We start from the raw sequence: 16831 nt of genomic DNA on the forward strand, positions 1-16831 counted from the left end.
GCACTTGGGATTTTAAGCCCTGCAAAGGGGCAAAGGAGAGCAGGAGTGAGACGGGAAGGCCAGAGGCTATGCCCTGAAAGTGAGAAACATTTGCAGGCCAGAGCCAAGAGGGCTAGAGCCTGTGCCCTGAGAGACTGAGGCACAACAAATAAGAGGCTCAGAAGCCAGGTCAGAGGAAGTGACTCTAGGCTGGAAGACTACAGATAGAGCAATTAGCAAGCTAAAGTGAAGAGGGCTGAAGCCTGTACAGGCTGCTGAAGAGTGATATCTCTGAAGCATGGGCATGGCTATATGGGAGGACAAAGGCCACAATTATCACCCCTAAGGCAGGTTTGTGCCCTAGGACACAGATAGGGCCAGGGAGGCCGCAAGTTATCACCAGAGGGGAGTGACTGGTGCCAGCCAGGTACATGGATGATAGACAGCAGAGTGACTGAGGCACACTTTGGGGCAACCTCCTTAGGTATTTCCTTGAAGACTATATGATTTGGGAGGACTGGCAGAGGAGCTCCACAGGGAGCAAAGATCACCCGCTGAAGCAAGGAAGCTAGGTAATCCACTTACCCCACACAATAGGCTAAAATTTGACAGAAAAGTAGCTTTTAGTGTTCCACTGATGGCTCATGGATAATGTAAAATCCCAGAAATACTTTTAGAAAAATATTTCTGTTAACTTTCTCTTTACTCCTACAGGGGATTGTTGTTGGAAGAGTCTTTGCTCTTAAACAGACGCTTGGCTCAACTTCTTACTTTCACAAAAAATAACTCTGGAAGCAGTTCTGGAAGCCAATTAACAATATCCTTAATTTGAAACACATGAACACTAAATTGAAACCACTGACTACATACACGCTTCCATTTAGACCAGGGGTAAGGCAATGTTTTTGGCCAGAGTGCTGAAAAAACCACAATGTCTACCTTGTAAGGTGCTGGAGTAGCAGCATGCCAGAAAAATAAAACCAGTGGGGGGAGGGAGAGGGAGAGAGGAGGGGTACGTGGCAAGACACGTTGCATATTGATATAGTTAATAATCATAAACGTTGCTTTTTTTTAACACTCAATATCAGGTTTTCTAAAAATTCTAAACCTGGTAACAATAAATACAATATCATATACTACCTTGGTTGCGATACTCTTTTTTTATTAACCATGTTGTGACTGTGGGGGCCAAGTATAGCCGGAATTGGGGCCGCACCGATGGAGTGGAATTAGGCACAAACGCGTGCTGGTTGAATTGAAAAGAACTTTACTTACAAACTGACGTACAGGGACGTGCGTCGATGCACACAGTGTAGGCACGATCCATTACAGGTTACAAGCAAAAGAAAGAAACCGGGTGGCACACCGATGTTTTCCGAGCATGCAGGGTGCTGGGTACGTTGGGACGGTTGGCGACGGGGAGTGGTTGGTGGTTGTCAGGCCTCCAATTTTGCTCCAAGGTACACGAGAAACTCGTTCCCAACGTACACGCGGAGTTCTCCAGCTTGGGCAGAAACTACCCAAGCTTTTATACGGCTAGTGAGCCAATTGCCAGCTGCCGGGTATGAATAATTTACAATGAGCCAATCGGTAGCATGCATCCAAACAGTGCAGCTGCTAGTTTTGGCGGGAGCTGATCACTGCACCAAGGCTTTTCCCGCCGTAGCGAGGCATCCCTTGCACCGAGAACTCGCATCATGCTAAGAATTCTGCTGTGTCGAGGCACTTTTAATTACTAAGTACAGACATGCCCCCTTGCCGATGGCACAGCTGAAACTGCAGCACATGCAAGTCGGTCAAGTCGCTGCCTTGCCAGAAGGGTTATAAGGCAAATAGGTATGAACAAAGGTAGATACAGAAACAAGTTCGTTCTCTAAAGATCGGATTAAACAATAACCTAGCAGGACACAACTACACAATAACAAATTCATCACAAAAAGTTCAACCACAAGGATTTCAGTGGATGTCATGATGACATCGCACGTCGAGCCCTTGCTTCTTGGAGTATTCTTTCCCTCTTTCGTCCGGCTCCGGCACGCATCTCGGATATCAGACCTGTGGAGAAAGAAACTCTCTAGACAATTAACCAACTTATCTTACAACATTATTTTGACAAGATGACTCGTCATCTAGCTTAACTGAATATCGAAAACCTAGCTCGTATGCTAGTTTCCATTGACTCTCATCACCCAAAATTCGCAATTGCTGTTTCGTGAGTCCAGAATGCTGCAGGAGAAATCCGAACATTATCCGCTCCTCTGGTGTTCTCTGCGGTGACACGTGTGGTCGTCGCGAGCTGGACTTGTGCGGGCATACGGTGGATTGATGCTCCGAATCACTGGTTGTTTCTATGCCCGGCTTGATGAGAGCTTGCAATCGTGGGAGTTGACACAAAAGATTACCTGCGGGCCGTCCAACTAGTGGGTTTAGAAGAATTCGGAGAATGGTGGCAGCTTTTCCTCTGTAAACCTCAATGCAGGCTTCCACGCCATTGAGCGTTATCGGGACAGCTCCAGGATCTTGCAGGTAACGGTGAGGCAACGGTCCTCTTTGCTGGGGTGGTGTCAGTCCCAGTGCATGTGTTCTAGGATTCCAAGTGCAGTACGAGATTCCAGTCGTTGCCAATACGATTTGCTTTATATCAACCTTTAGTGGGCGACCTCCGTGCCATGCATAGGACTTGCGGCTAGCCTGATCTGCAACAAGCGCTGGAAGTGGGATGGGCCAGTGGACATTACACGTCACTATAGTAATATCGGTGGCGTGTCCTCCGCTCCACGAGGCTCGTCCAGTTAGAAAACTTGCCTTCTCTCTGTCCACTAGGTCGGACCCAAACTCCACAACCAGGCGTCCCAGCCACATAGCCAAGGTTTCTTTAGGTCTCATCTTGGACTTCTTGCATAACTCTTGCAATTCCATCCAGGTTTTGGCGTGACAGGTGTTGGCAGTGATACAAGCTGTACTCTGCGCACCAATCACTCGGCTTCTTGCTGCCACAGGATGTGTGGCCGTCTGAGACGTCGCTGCATCCATTAGGGGAACCGGATACAGCTGCTTCTCCGTTGCCCCCTTGCTGTACAGCGAGGGCGGGGCAGTCGGGAGCGACGCAGCCTCATGGGGCGGAGTCATTGACTGAACTTCCGCCCGTCCGTCGAAGGATCCGCCTTTCTCTTCCGGGTCCTCCGGGCAGCTCCCTTCCCTCTCAACGCCATCTTGAAATGGCGGGGGACCGGGGTTTTTTCCCGTTGCCGTCTGGCTCAGCCGCCTGAACGGCAAGCAGTCGGGCTTCCAGGTCTGCCTTTTCCCGCACCAAAGTTGTTATCATGCGGAACAATGCATTTAACATTTTCCCTTTTCCGTGTTCCGAGCCGGTCCTTCCAATTGCGGGGTGACTCTCCCCTTCTAGCTTTTCGCAGAGCTCCGAAAGAAGCTCGGGGTCTCTCAGCTCAGGCGCCAGTGTTAAATTAATCAGCGCCAGCTCTTCGCCCTCCTGCGCGTCGTGCATGCAGCGGGCAAACTCCTGGCTGAGGGCAGTGCTTTCTTCGCTCGGCTTTGGTCCGGCGAAGGGTTCTGTGCCCCCTTCCTCTCGGGGTCTCAACAGAACCCGCTCACTTCCCATCACACATCCCAACGCCCCGGGATGGAGATGTACTTCCCACTCTTTCGCAGTTTCCTCTTCTCCTTTGAGCGAGAGGTAACCGCTGACGAGTCTTCCACCCGTTCCGCCCGCTTGGTGGTAGGCGATGTGTGCACTCAACTCCACGGCGTTCTGCACATGGCGGTTCCCATTGCGCCAGGGGCAATTCTTAACTAATTCCAACTCCACTGCGTCTTCCCCGGATACTGATCCTGTTTGTGACGCCATGTGGGGGCCGAGTATAGCCGGAATTGGGGCCGCACCGATGGAGTGGAATTAGGCACAAACGCGTACTGGATGAATTGAAAAGAACTTTACTTACAAACTGACGTACAGGGACGTGCGTCGATGCACACAGTGTAGGCACGCTCCGTTACAGGTTACAAGCAAAAGAAAGAAACCGGGTGGCACACCAATGTTTTTCGAGCATGCAGGGTGCTGGGTACGTCGGGACGGTTGGCGACGGGGAGTGGCTGGTGGTTGATTAGGCCTCCAATTTTGCTCCAAGGTACACGAGGAACTCGTTCCCAATGTACACGCGGAGTTCTCCAGCTTGGGCAGAAACTACCCAAGCTTTTATACGGCTAGTGAGCCAATTGCCAGCCGCTGGGTATGAATAATTTACAATGAGCCAATCGGTAGCATGCATCCAAACAGTGCAGCTGCTAGTTTTGGCGGGAGCTGATCACTGCACCAAGGCTTTTCCCACCGTAGCGAGGCATCCCTTGCACCGAGTACTCGTATCATGCTAAGAATTCTGCTGTGTCGAGGCACTTTTAATTACTAAGAAGGGGACAACAGAAGGGGAAAAAAAGAAGAAAGAGAGAAAGAAGAGAAAAAGAGGAGAGAGAGAAAAGGAGACGAAAGAGAAAAAAAGGCTGCTGGGCCACAGGACAAAGACCAACCTGACAATGCCCCAGGCCCACCACAGCCTCTATGCTTTCCCAAGGAGCCGGCTCCTGGGCTGCAATGTGGCCTGCCATGGCCCTGGCTCGGAGCCTGCCCATCAGCCAGCTGCCTTCTCCCTGGGGCGGGGGGTTACTGTGCTGGGCTACGCTGAGCCCCCTGCCCTAGGGCTACAGCTGTGCTGCAACAAGAAGGAGGCAGCACAATAGGCTGGGAGGGGAGGGGAGTAGGGGAAGCACAATCCTGGCCCTGCTGCTCTCACCTTGGGCTGTCCTCTGCCAAGTGGTCTGAAGCAGCTGTAGCAGCCACAAGGAGCTTGGGAGATGGTGATGCTGCTCCCTGATCCCCAGCCATGGCTGTGCCTGGCACGGGGTGGCTGGCAGCCCTGTTTCCACTGCCCACCCTTTACTATTCCATACACAGGCACATCCCCCAGGCAGCATGTGGGAGGATGCATCAGGGCAGGCTGGGCAGGGCTGCAGCAACCACCACCCAGTGTGGCTGGGGGGAGAATCCTGCCCCTCTGATGATGGTACAGCGAGAGCCGCAGAAAGGGTTCCCCCACCCCTAATAGCTCCTCCTGAGGGCTCATCAGGCAGCATCTCCTCCTAAGTCTCTTGAAAGAGCCAGGAGTAGCAATTTAAAAACTTTTTTTTTTTTAACAATTTGCTTAGCACACCTCCTGGCACGCCGAGGAAAATGTCTTCATATGCCAGTAACTGGAACGTGTGCTGAGGGTTGCCTACCCCTGATTTAGACCATGCATAAACACCTTCCTAAACTGGAGAATTTACTTTAACTTCATAATTATTTGACAGGGAGAGGATTACGACATAGCACATAAAAGGATTACAATTTTAGGTGAGGGGAAAAAGAAACAGGAATAGACACATTCTTAAGTTTAAAAAATTTCTGTTTCCATATAAATACTTCTATAAGAGTTCAAAAGGGAAGAAAATAATCTAGAGACTAAAAGACATCCAAGAGCAATCATTTCCAACATGTTTCACCAAAGTTTTCCATGTGATATAAGTCCTTCTATACAGTTAAAACAGATCAAGAAAAAAAAATGTTAAGCCTGGCAATATTTCTTTTTAATTTTTAAAACACAGTTATATATTTGCTTTTGTGCCAAGACATTGGTATGCCAAGTTATAAACTCCTGGAAAATGGGACTTGTAATGAAATAACATGGGGAAAAAAAACTTAGAGCAAATCACTTGGTACACATCCAAATTTTCCTTTGCAGATCTAAAATTTGAACTTAAAATCCTCACAAAAACAAATCTGAATTAAAATGTCACATATAAAACACAAAAACCATAAAAAGAGGCATGTTAATAAAAAAGCCACAGTAGATTTGTTGGTTACAATTTATACTATAAAACTGCATCATATTTAAATACTGTTATCTGCTTCATTCATCCATTTTTAAGAGCAAAATCTGGCAAATAGACCATCATTACACACTTGTATGGAAGTATTATGCATGAGGTCAGATCATTTCTGTACAATTAATTTTCTCTATATATGGTGTGTACATTTTAATATGAGCACAGATGCAACACTGGTTCTTAAGATTCAACAGTTAGTGTAAACAATGCCAAGAAGGGAAATCTGATGTACTGGGTACATTCCCTGCCTGCTTTAGGATTCAGCAACTCCGAAGAATCCATGGTCACGAAGATTAAAGCACTGGAAAGAGCATATCAACTTCCTTACAGGCAAGAGGTGAATGTTCCTGCTTATCTTCATATTCTTTAAAAAATAAATAAAAAGATAAGTGCAAAAAGACGCATTTACATTGTGTACATGATTAGAGCAGAGCTGTAACATTAATGCTTGATCATTCATTTCTTTCAATAAACTTGTCTCATAAGAAACTAATACCTTCTAATTTACAAGCTTTATTTTAAAAGAAATAAATAATGCTTCAAGATCACGATCCTGAAACACTTCTGCAGGCAAACTGTGCAAGAAAGTTTTGTCTTGATGAATTATATTTAAAGAACCTTACGGCAGGGACTCATCTGCCACAGGCAGCACTGAGCATGTTAATATAGTAAGTCAACGGGACTACTGCCTGTGTAAATACTGCATCTTTAAGGGTCAACAGTCTAGTCAGTGTAATCCAGTGTGAACGTACGTCACTAGGAGTCTACAGGAAGTTACATTCAGAGAATTATTTTTTTTAAATACACCTGAAAAAAATTGAGAAATTACACCAAGACAACAAAGTGACAAGGATGTTAAGAGGTTTCCTCTTTAGTCTACAGTTAAGCATGGTTTTAGATATTTGGAAGTGCGTGGCTGTGTTGGCTATCTGCAAATCTCCAGAAGTTTGCCATCTAGAGAAGTATAGCAACCTACTCAAAGTGTTTCTTGAAGCGTGTTATGCAATTAATTGTGGAGGTGCAGGTTGTAACTCTCAAATTACAGAGGATTTTTTATACTTAAAGCAAGAAATACACCTTTTTTTTAGGTGTAACATAGTGTACCTTCTTCAAATTTACAACACTTAATCGTTAAATATATTTTTTAAACTAAAAGGATTTTTAAAAATGAAATAAACAAAATCCCTTTTATTATTATCTGTACTATAGTCCTGCTAAGAGGCCCCATCACGCTAGGTAATGTTCACTCACGTACTAAGAGAGACTTCCCACCCTGGAGAGCCTACACTCTAAAAAGATAAAATAGATTAAGATTAGAGGGAAACAGACAGAGATACTTGTGACCACAGAGCAGGTCAGTAGCAGAATCCTTTGAGTATTAAGCTAATGAACCATTCACTTAATATGGCTCAATAATTTCCCTCTTCAAAATTTAAACAATTTTTAATTTATTTCATTGGCAATTTTCAATTTCATTTTTTTTAAATTAACCCTCAGACTTCATCCATAGCGACCTTGCCAGTCACTTTCAGTAGGTTGTCAGGCAATAGAATTTCTAGTTACATGTAAGTGACCCTTATGGCTCTAACTGATAACTTCAGTTGAAATTTATAAAATTCTAGTAAATATGTTGCGGTTTTTCAAGTCATTTTCATTCCTCCCTTCCATGGAAATGAACACTGTATTGGAACACATCTAGTAAGTATTTTAACAAAGCTGTAATGTCTTCCTAAAGTACCTCTTTTCTAGATATTTATTTCTATACTGTCTGTTTGTCTGTTCCTAAAAAAAAAAGGAACAGTCTCACAGCCAGCTGGGGAGTTATTTAAACTCTTATAAATTCAGCTGTTACTGCTGACTGAGATCTGCTCTATTTTTCCAGGAGTTTCTAAGGGACCTGATCTTGCAAGGTGCTGAAATTCTTCAACCTCACAGACACAAGCTGAAAAATACTGCACAGGATTGGGGCACAAAATCTGAAAAGTATTACTGATAAAAAAGATCTATTTTAAAATACAGAAAACACAAAGATATTCTCCTGAGTATATTCTCCCTTTTACAGGCAAAACAGTCACTCATCATCTAGCTACAGAAATTGATTACCTTATTACTTATTGAGGGTTACTCAAATCCAAGAGGAGGGTTGTTTTCCCCCATTCAACATGGATGGGAAAAGCCCCTTCGCACTGGATTTGAGTAACCCTGACCTGGGCTGAGCTGTGGCTGCCGTCTTCCTTCACCTGCCCCACACCACCTCTGCCCCTACACCCCATCCCTACAACTACCTGCCTCCTATCATGGCTCCAGCCCAGGACACAGAACACATGCTGGCTCTGCCCCTGCCCAGACTGGGAGCAGCAACACCAGTGGTGGCACCTCTGGTCCCAACTCCAGCTCTGAGCCAGTCCCACTGCTTGCCTCTCTCCCACTGCTTTCCCTGCTTCTGAGGTGGAGAAGAGGGGATGAATTTAAGATGCTCTCCCAATTATTAGATTCTATACATATACATTGATAACAAATATGTATTTTTTCCATGTGTACAATATAATCATCTGAGGGTCGTCTTAAATCTGGTCACCTTGGATTCAAGTAAATATGGTAAATAAAGGGGGACTTGAAGGAGTGCATCACAAAATGACCAAGTAATCTGAATGTGGACAGTTATATGAGAAAACCCAGCCAATCCGGTATTTCCTTTCATAACATTTGTATTAAACATATCAGCTATTATTTACTCAAAGATCTGAAACTAGTTTAAAAGCTAAATATTTCTACCAATTTTTGAAATATTACATTGTGCAAATAAACAAGCTTATGAGTACAAATGCAGGGTTGTGGAAGCATCAACTATGAATAAAAAACTGTTTCTTATAGTCTTACCTTATTTCAAAAGCTCAAGTAAATAGATCTCAACAGGTTACTGGGGTTTAAAGAAGCATTATGGTTATGGCATCCGTTTATCAGTGAGTAATGGTGGATATTGCAGCTATTCTACTGACTGGTGGTGCATTTTCTCTTGTGACTATAGAGATCAATGTTAGATTTGTAGGTCCTGCCATGGGGTCCCAGGTGTACAGTAGCCATAGCATTAGGGATACTGTACTGACAGGCTGTTTCCTTCAGTCACATTTCTGTTGTAATTTGAGTGACCATTTCTCATTGTGATGTGAAACTCCATAATTGAGAAGGGAGTGCCACTTTGTCCTGTCTCCAGCTAAGGCCTCCCAAAGGTTTGGGTTGATTCCAAAAGCTTTCATATCCTGCTTGTAGATATCTCTGAAGCACAATTTTTAGGTGCTCTACTCTTCTCTTCCCACCTGCAATTTGCCCATACAGGATGTCCTTCAGGATGCATCCATCTTCCATCCTGCAGAGATGGCCAAGCCAGCATAGGTACCACTGTTTGAGTAGTGCAGTGATGGTGGCTTTGGTAATGATGACCTTTGTGTTGGTGATTCTATCTTACCACTTGATGTGAAGGATGCACCATAAAAAGCATAGGTGAAAGCTGTTCAGCTTCTTTTTTTGATATGCATAGGTTGACCATGGCTCACTGCTATACATAAGGACATTGAGGATGCAGACTTTGTACACAAGCAGTTTAGTTTTGTGAGTTTTGTATTGTTCCGGACTCGTTTGGAGAGCTTACTGAAAGTGGTAGCTGCCTTTCCAATGTGTACAATTAGCTCTTCATCCAGTGATAGGTTGTCACTCACTGTGGATCTAAGGTAGCAGAACTTGTTCACTGTCTCAGGAGGTGTGTTGTCAAGGCTGATAGTGACTATCATAGGACCACAGTCTTCTTGATGCAGATGGTCAGGGCAAACATCCTGAAAGCATGGGAGAGGCAATTCATGAGTATTTGTAGTTGGCCTTCTTCATGGGCACTGAATGCAGTGCTATCAACAAAAAGGAGGACCCTAATAAGTATGCACCTCACTTTTGTCTTGGACATTAGACGTAATGGATTGTAGAGTTTGCCATCTGATCTTGTTTGAAGGTAAATGCCTTCCTCCAAGTCAATCAAAAGTATAGTACAGCAGCATAGAAAAGAAGATCCCAAAGAGCGTAGGTGCCAGAACACAACTCTGCTTCACTCCACTCTTCATCTCAACCTGTCAGAAGCTGATCCATCAAACTGAACTGTGGACTGCATGTTTTCATGGAAGAAGTGTATCATGTTGAGTCATCTTGCAGAGCATCTAATCTTTACCAGGACCTTGAACAAACCTCTTGCTGCTTTGTTGAAGGCTTTCATTGGGTTGACAAATGCTACATACAGTGACTTATTTTGTTCTCTGCATTTTTCTTGTAGTTGGTAAAGGAGAATATCATGTTCACTGTTGATCTCCCTGCTCTGAATCCACACTGTGATTCCAGGTAGACACGGTCAGCAAGTTGTTGCAAGCGTTTCAAGATGACTCTGGTAAAAGCCTTGCCTGTGACTCTGAGGACAGAGAGTGTTGCAGTTGCCCTTGTCCTTGCAGAGAGTGATGATGTTCATGCATCATGTATGTCCTGGGGTATTTGACCTTCCTTCCAGCAACATACTAGGAGTTGATGAAGATGTGGTAGCAGGCTAGCCTTCCCGCATTTGAGAACCTCAGCTGGAATGCCATCCACCCCTGGTGCTTTTCTGCTTCCTAGAGAGTCTGTGGCCTTGCTAAGTTCTTCAGCTGTAGGTTCTCTGTCTAGCTGTACCAGTACACTTGGAAGGTGATCCAGTGCCTCTTCTAAAATGTCTGTTTCACAGGAGTAAAGCTCTAAGTAATGCTTGACCCAGTGTGACATCTGATAGTTCTTTTCAATGATTTTTACTTTGCCCTCTTGAGACTTAAAGGGGGGGGTGACTTAAGTGACAATTGGGCCAAGGGCTTTGCCAGGCTGTCATAATTCGCAGGTTTCCTGTGTCTGAGACAAACTGTACTGGTTTGTGCTGCGTCTAGCTGTTTTCTGTACCACTGCCCTGGCATGCTTAAGTTTAGCCTTGAAACTTTCTGTTAGATTCTAGTTGTATTACAAGCAGGCTGTGTTCTTGACTTCAACAAGTAGTAGCATCTCTTCCGAGATGCCTCAAACCAGTCTTTATTTGACAATTTCTTTTTCCAAAATACTTCTGTGGCTGTTTCTTCGATGACTGGTCTTAGTCTACTCCAAGTTCCTTCAGCATTTGCAGATGTTGCTTTCATAGACAAAGCTAGTTCAAAGGTCCTTTGAAAGTCAAGGCACTTGCTTTGGACCTTTGGGCTGTGTGAGTAACTTCTTGGCTGACTCTGGTACTTGGCTTTATGCAGCTTCTTTGGTATCACTTTCACTTTGCTGACAGTAAGAAAGTGGTCTGTGTCAGTCTGCCCTGTAGGTGCATAGTACACTCAACAGGTCTTTCCTCCTGGTGATCACAAGATCTAATCGATGCCAGTGACCAGATCATGGGTGTCTCGATGATACTTTTTGACGCTCTTCGCCTGCAAAGTAGATGTTAGTGATACACAGGTGGTTTAAGATATGGAGTTCGAGAAGACATTGGCCATTTTCATTCATTTTCCCAATGCCATGACGACCCAGATAGGTTGGCCAAAAGTTGTGATCTGTGCCCACTCCAGTATTAAAATCCCCTAGGAGAAGCCTCTCGTTTCATGGTAGGTGCTCAGTGACGTGGTATACATCATAGAAGTTACCTTTATCATCTGAACTTGCCTATAAAGTTGGTGCACAGGCACTAATATTAACAAAACCATCAGTTGACTAGTCAGAGTGAGATGATGTGATCTGATGTTCCAGTGGGGGTTGCAATGTTTTTGACCAACCTGTTGCAAACTGTAAATCCGACCCCACGTAGGAAAGTATCTTCTGCACTCCTGCCTTCCCAGAAAAAGGTCTCATGAATAGAGTCTGAGTTGGCCAATCTTGTCTTCTGCAAGGCTGCTACTTTGATGTTAAGTTTTTGCAGCTCTTGATCAACCAGTGCAGTCTTCCAGACACTATCCATCATCTATAAATTGTCATTCATGCCAGGACACATGGTCCTGACCTTCCACCTTCCCAGCCAGAAGATTTTAAGGTTTCTTTTCTTGTTGGTTGGTACCTGATTTGACATCTCTTTTTCAACTTTTGCTCTAGCCCCATGTACCAAATGAGGCAGGCGGACCATGATGGGTCAGCACCTTACTGGCTGGGGGCTGCCCAGTGTAAGGCCAGCAGTAGCTGACCAGTGGAACACAACTGGTTCTTCCCACTGATTAAGGTGATCTGTGGTGATCTACTCTATACCATTTCAGTTGAGCTTATAATCCATGACTGACCCCTTCTGTGTTGTGCCCATGCATGTAGCAAAGATGGAGTATCCTCTCCATTCAGTTTTGGCTGCAGTGGTTTGGGCAGTGTCACAACCCAAGGGTGTGATTTTTGTTTTGTGTGTGCTTTGGCACCACTGAATTATTTTCCCGCCAATTTGTAGCTTTCTTTGCAGTGTGCATTTCTTCTTTGCAGCACAGAGATGCACGGTGCAAAGAGTTTCCGCCATTTGTATTATAATTCGAGCCCCATTATTGGCTTGTGTGAAATTATTCACACGTGGCGGCTAGTGATTGGCTTGCTAGCCGTATAAAAGGCTTGAGTGGTTTCCGCCCAAATTGGAGGACTCCACGAACACCAGGAGGAGGAGACTTCACGCTGTGTGAAGATCTCTAAGCGCTGCGGAGCCTATCGGACCCAGCGCATTTCAAGCAGGCAACAGAGGTCTGATCAGCCTCTAGCCTCTCCCCGTCGCCGTTTGCAATCCTCGACGTATCCCTCTCCCTGCGCGCAAAAGGATCCACGGAGCCTCGACAACTCCGTGGGAATGCCGAATATTGTCTGAGTCCTCAAACGAGGATTTAAGCAGAGCTGTGCCTGGGAAACTGTCCAGCCTACACTGCAACCATCTTCGGTGTAAGTAAACAATCTTGAATCAACCATTATGCGTCCGTGCCTAATTCTAGCGTGTCGCCTGTTTTCTCCAAACCAGCGTGCCCGGGCTGCTGGCCACAGCCCGCGCGGCGCGAAAAAGGGCCCGGATCGCTCCCGGCCCGCACAGGCAGTTGATATGGAGACACTTGAGTTGCCTAGATATCCATGTCCCCCATTTGGCCTAGCTGGTTGATCCCAAAGGAATGGCAGAAGCCAGTATGTTTAGAGCCAGCTTGGCTTCAGGAGATGCCAGTATGAAAAAAATCTTTAATCTGTACATCTTTCAGGGCTCTGCTCCTAGACAGGTTGCCAATCAAGGCTGGAGAGCACAGTCTACCCTGCCATGGCATCTGCCTTTTAGTGGCATTTCTTCCACCAGGGGTAAGGACTAGTACCACCCCCCCACCCCCGGCTGCTCTTCTGCCTGAAGCTGTTGGCACCATACAGATTGCTAGGATATCTTCTGCCACTCAGCTCTCATTGACAGCTGTAAGTATTACTGTCTACTGTCATAAGGGTAGCAGACCTGGCCTGGACTGACCTGAGTATGTACAGAATATGCTTCTTTAAAAAGAAAAAAATCTCTTTAAGGAAGCATATTCTGTACATATTTATATAATCCAAGATATGAATACCACCAGGAAATTCTAACAATGTACTCCAAGGAGTAAAGAACTAGGAGTTTGGAGACCTGAATACATTCCTCATTTTACCAGTAACCTACTCTGAATCTTTAGACAATGCTTCATTAACAATATATAAAGTAACAAATGGGCAAAACTGTAAGAAGCATATTACAGTTAATGAAGTTTTAGATCTAATAGTATATGCCCAAGATTTGCTGTATCTCTGTATATCATACCCAGAAGCACCCCATAGATAGGCATACACTCAACCTTTCTACTCATCCCACATCAAAAGATAAACTTCCTAACAACCCAATTCTTTTTTCTCCTGTGCTACTAATGCTATAGACAAGTCACTTAACCTCACTGGTTTTCTATTCTAGCAAAATCAGTACCCATATCCCAACAAGAGTGAAGAGTGCCAGCAAGAGTGAAGTTACCCATGTGCTAAACTGCTGGCACAGAAACCCCCCAAGTATATTTATATAATCAAGTTATGAAAATCAAGTTTATAATAGGCATATCATTTATTCCTCACTCATAATCAAAGGATGAGGGAAGATGAAATGTGATACTTAGCAGGCTTGCTTCTAATGCTCAGAATATGGCTGTAATGTTTATATGATTGATGACATGTCTACTAACAGTTGCAATTGTTGCAAATTATTGCAAGGCATAAAATTAAGAAACACATGGATTTCTGTTTGAAAATGCGGACTACAGTGTTACTCAGAGCTGTACACCATGCCAGCCAGGAATGCTTTAAAAGGTTACTTGAATGCACCTCCCTCCTTTCTCCTAATTTTATATCTGAGTTGCTGCTTCCTAATTTATATAGATCTGCTCTCCCATCATTCACAAAGGGCATATTTTAGGGAGGAGAGTCTCTAAATATGTATGTAAACGCTTCCACATGAATAAATGCTACAGATGTAAAAGTGAGCAAAAATTTAATACGTGTCAGCTGTTCCACAGTAACTGTGTGTGCATCCTCTTCATCCATAGTAAATGAAAGCTCTAAATTCCCATTCCCCTTAACCTTGAAGTAACTTGCTCATTGGCTCCATAGTACAAAATTCAAACTCTGGATGGCAACTTTCAAATTCAAGAGGACAAGACACTGTTTGTAAATGTAACAGAACTACCTCATTTTTCTCTAGAGAACTTAAAGTCCTGTTAAGTATACATATTTTGTATGGGGAACATTTGGAATAATTCCTTCTAATTGTAAAGATACACATATTAATACAATTCAACTCTCATACTATAGAAAAATTCCAACTTTCTATTACTCCTCTGAAAATTTGTGCCTGAACACTAGCAAAAAAGGAAGTAATGGAGATAAAAGAAAGATGGCATACAAAGCAGCAGAATAGAGCATTTTAAAAATTACCAAAGAGGTACCAAGGTGTGTATATTTTTAAAAACAAAACCAAACACAAACCCGTAAGTCTTGATGAAATAATATATTTTATATATACTCTTAATGAAAGTTGTTCATACCTCCAACATCCCAGAATGTGACAAGAACATTCATGTGTAATTAGGAATTTGATATTATTTATCCTTCTTTTGTGCTTCAAATATTTAAACAAACTAACATGAAGCTATAACATAACAAATTTGTTACTTGGTCTATTTTAATTATGAACTTCATATTTTTTTCTCTGCTGACTATATTCTGTTTAACCAGAGGAAGCAATTTTAGCTTTTATAACATAAACAAACCATCAGTTCAATTAATGCTATCAACTTGGGTGATATATGATTTACTTCTCCTAAGCTAAATGTGTTACAAAAAGAATGACAGTTATGATATTATATATATTTTTTCACAATACAGTTTTGCAAGTCATGCTTGGAGGCAGACTCACTTTAACCTTCTTCAAGGGCAGTTTTGAATTAAATTACATCATTTAGTACAGGTTTGAAAATTAATTTAGCATGCAAGTCATTTGCGCCTTAAACTCCATTACTTTAAGAGGGTCTAGGGAAAAGATCAGCAGAGTAGAGAAATGAAATTAAAGTACATGTTTTGAGAAGTGGATGGGTCAGAGAAGTAGTAATGGAATCCTGAGCCTTTTGTTTCCAAGTCACTGATTTTGTTATGGCCTGCATCAGTAATAACTCAAGTCATTACTACAACTTAAATGTTGGCCAATTTGTTATTAGTTTGTTGGTCCAAGTCCAGCCCCTAATGAGCAAAATCTGTATTAAATATATATATATATATATAGCTGGAATTCTTTCTGGAAGAGAGACTAAGGTTTAATAGGGAGAGAAAGCATTACCTTCTCTTTAAAATAACTTTTTCAGGTGAGGTTTAATACATGCATAGTAATGCAATAAGATAGTTATAACTGCAACTAAAGATGGCACAGCATTTTAGTAAAATATTTGTTACTGTATCAAAAATGTGCCATAAAAATTCATCTAAATTTGTTGGGATGGTAATTTTGTCATTCAAACAGAAAATGCCTGAATCATAGGCAAAGAATTAGAAAGACAACATACTGCCAAATGAGGTACCTAATGAAAATCTGAAAGAGGAAGAAAAATATTTGTTAATGAAATTTGAAAGTGTTATAAAAGTAAAAGGCAATTAAAATATCACTACAAAGAGAGACACTTAGAAACATAGGCCAAAAATAACAAATTCCAATTTTACATAAAATAAAATCATAGGGGACATATGCTCATGTGACCAGTAGTGGGAAAAGTTAACTCTTTAGAAGGAGGCATTACATGGACATGTAGCACAACTGTCAAAGGGCAAATATATTCCAATTAAAGCACATGGAAAGGCTGTGAGAAAGCAGACTTAAGTAATAGCTTTAGCTTCCCCAAATATAGCACAGAGAGATTACCAGGACTAATGGAATGGTTTAGCAGAATAATGTTTTATGTGAAAAGGATTAAAGAGCTACATACTATAGTTTGCCTAGGAAACACATGTAATGGATTGGAACTAGTTTTCAAACACCCAAACAGAATAAATACCAAGATGATAAAAAATGATGGACCTTGATACATAACACAAATAGGCTGAATAGCTAGGAATGTTCTTGCGGTTGTTCTAACTTTTGCTGTCTGGCTATGAAACTCAAATAGATCATCAACCAGCAAAGGATTGCAAGAGAGCAGAAAACAATTAGCAAGCCTCTGTGTTGTTCATCAGGAGCTGTAAGGGGGCATGGGAAGCTATCAGCCAGCTCTTCCAAATCTATGTCAGCTGGGGGAAAACATCACCTACCGAGATTCATAACTTTTCCATCCTTTTGAATGGGTGAAAGTTGGCCCAGGAATTGTGGATTACCTTTTCATTAAAAGATCAACACCAC

The 16831-nt window shown here is 43.1% G+C and overlaps 1 protein-coding gene across 3 annotated transcripts in view; it reads right to left on the minus strand.

The window, feature by feature from the left end:
* Positions 1–1229: 1229 nt before the first annotated feature.
* Positions 1230–16831, minus strand: part of LRRC69 (leucine rich repeat containing 69) — a 67346-nt gene continuing 51744 nt past the window's right edge. For all 3 annotated transcript variants that reach the window (XM_019486517.2, XM_059723896.1, XM_059723897.1), the window contains one exon: positions 1230–6280. In XM_019486517.2, coding sequence (XP_019342062.1) covers positions 6170–6280 — 111 coding nt within the window. In that variant the 3' untranslated portion in view covers positions 1230–6169. The remainder of the gene's footprint in view (positions 6281–16831) is intronic.

Source organism: Alligator mississippiensis, chromosome 3 (assembly GCF_030867095.1).
Source record: "Alligator mississippiensis isolate rAllMis1 chromosome 3, rAllMis1, whole genome shotgun sequence".
In the NCBI taxonomy this organism is placed as follows: Eukaryota; Metazoa; Chordata; order Crocodylia; family Alligatoridae; genus Alligator; species Alligator mississippiensis.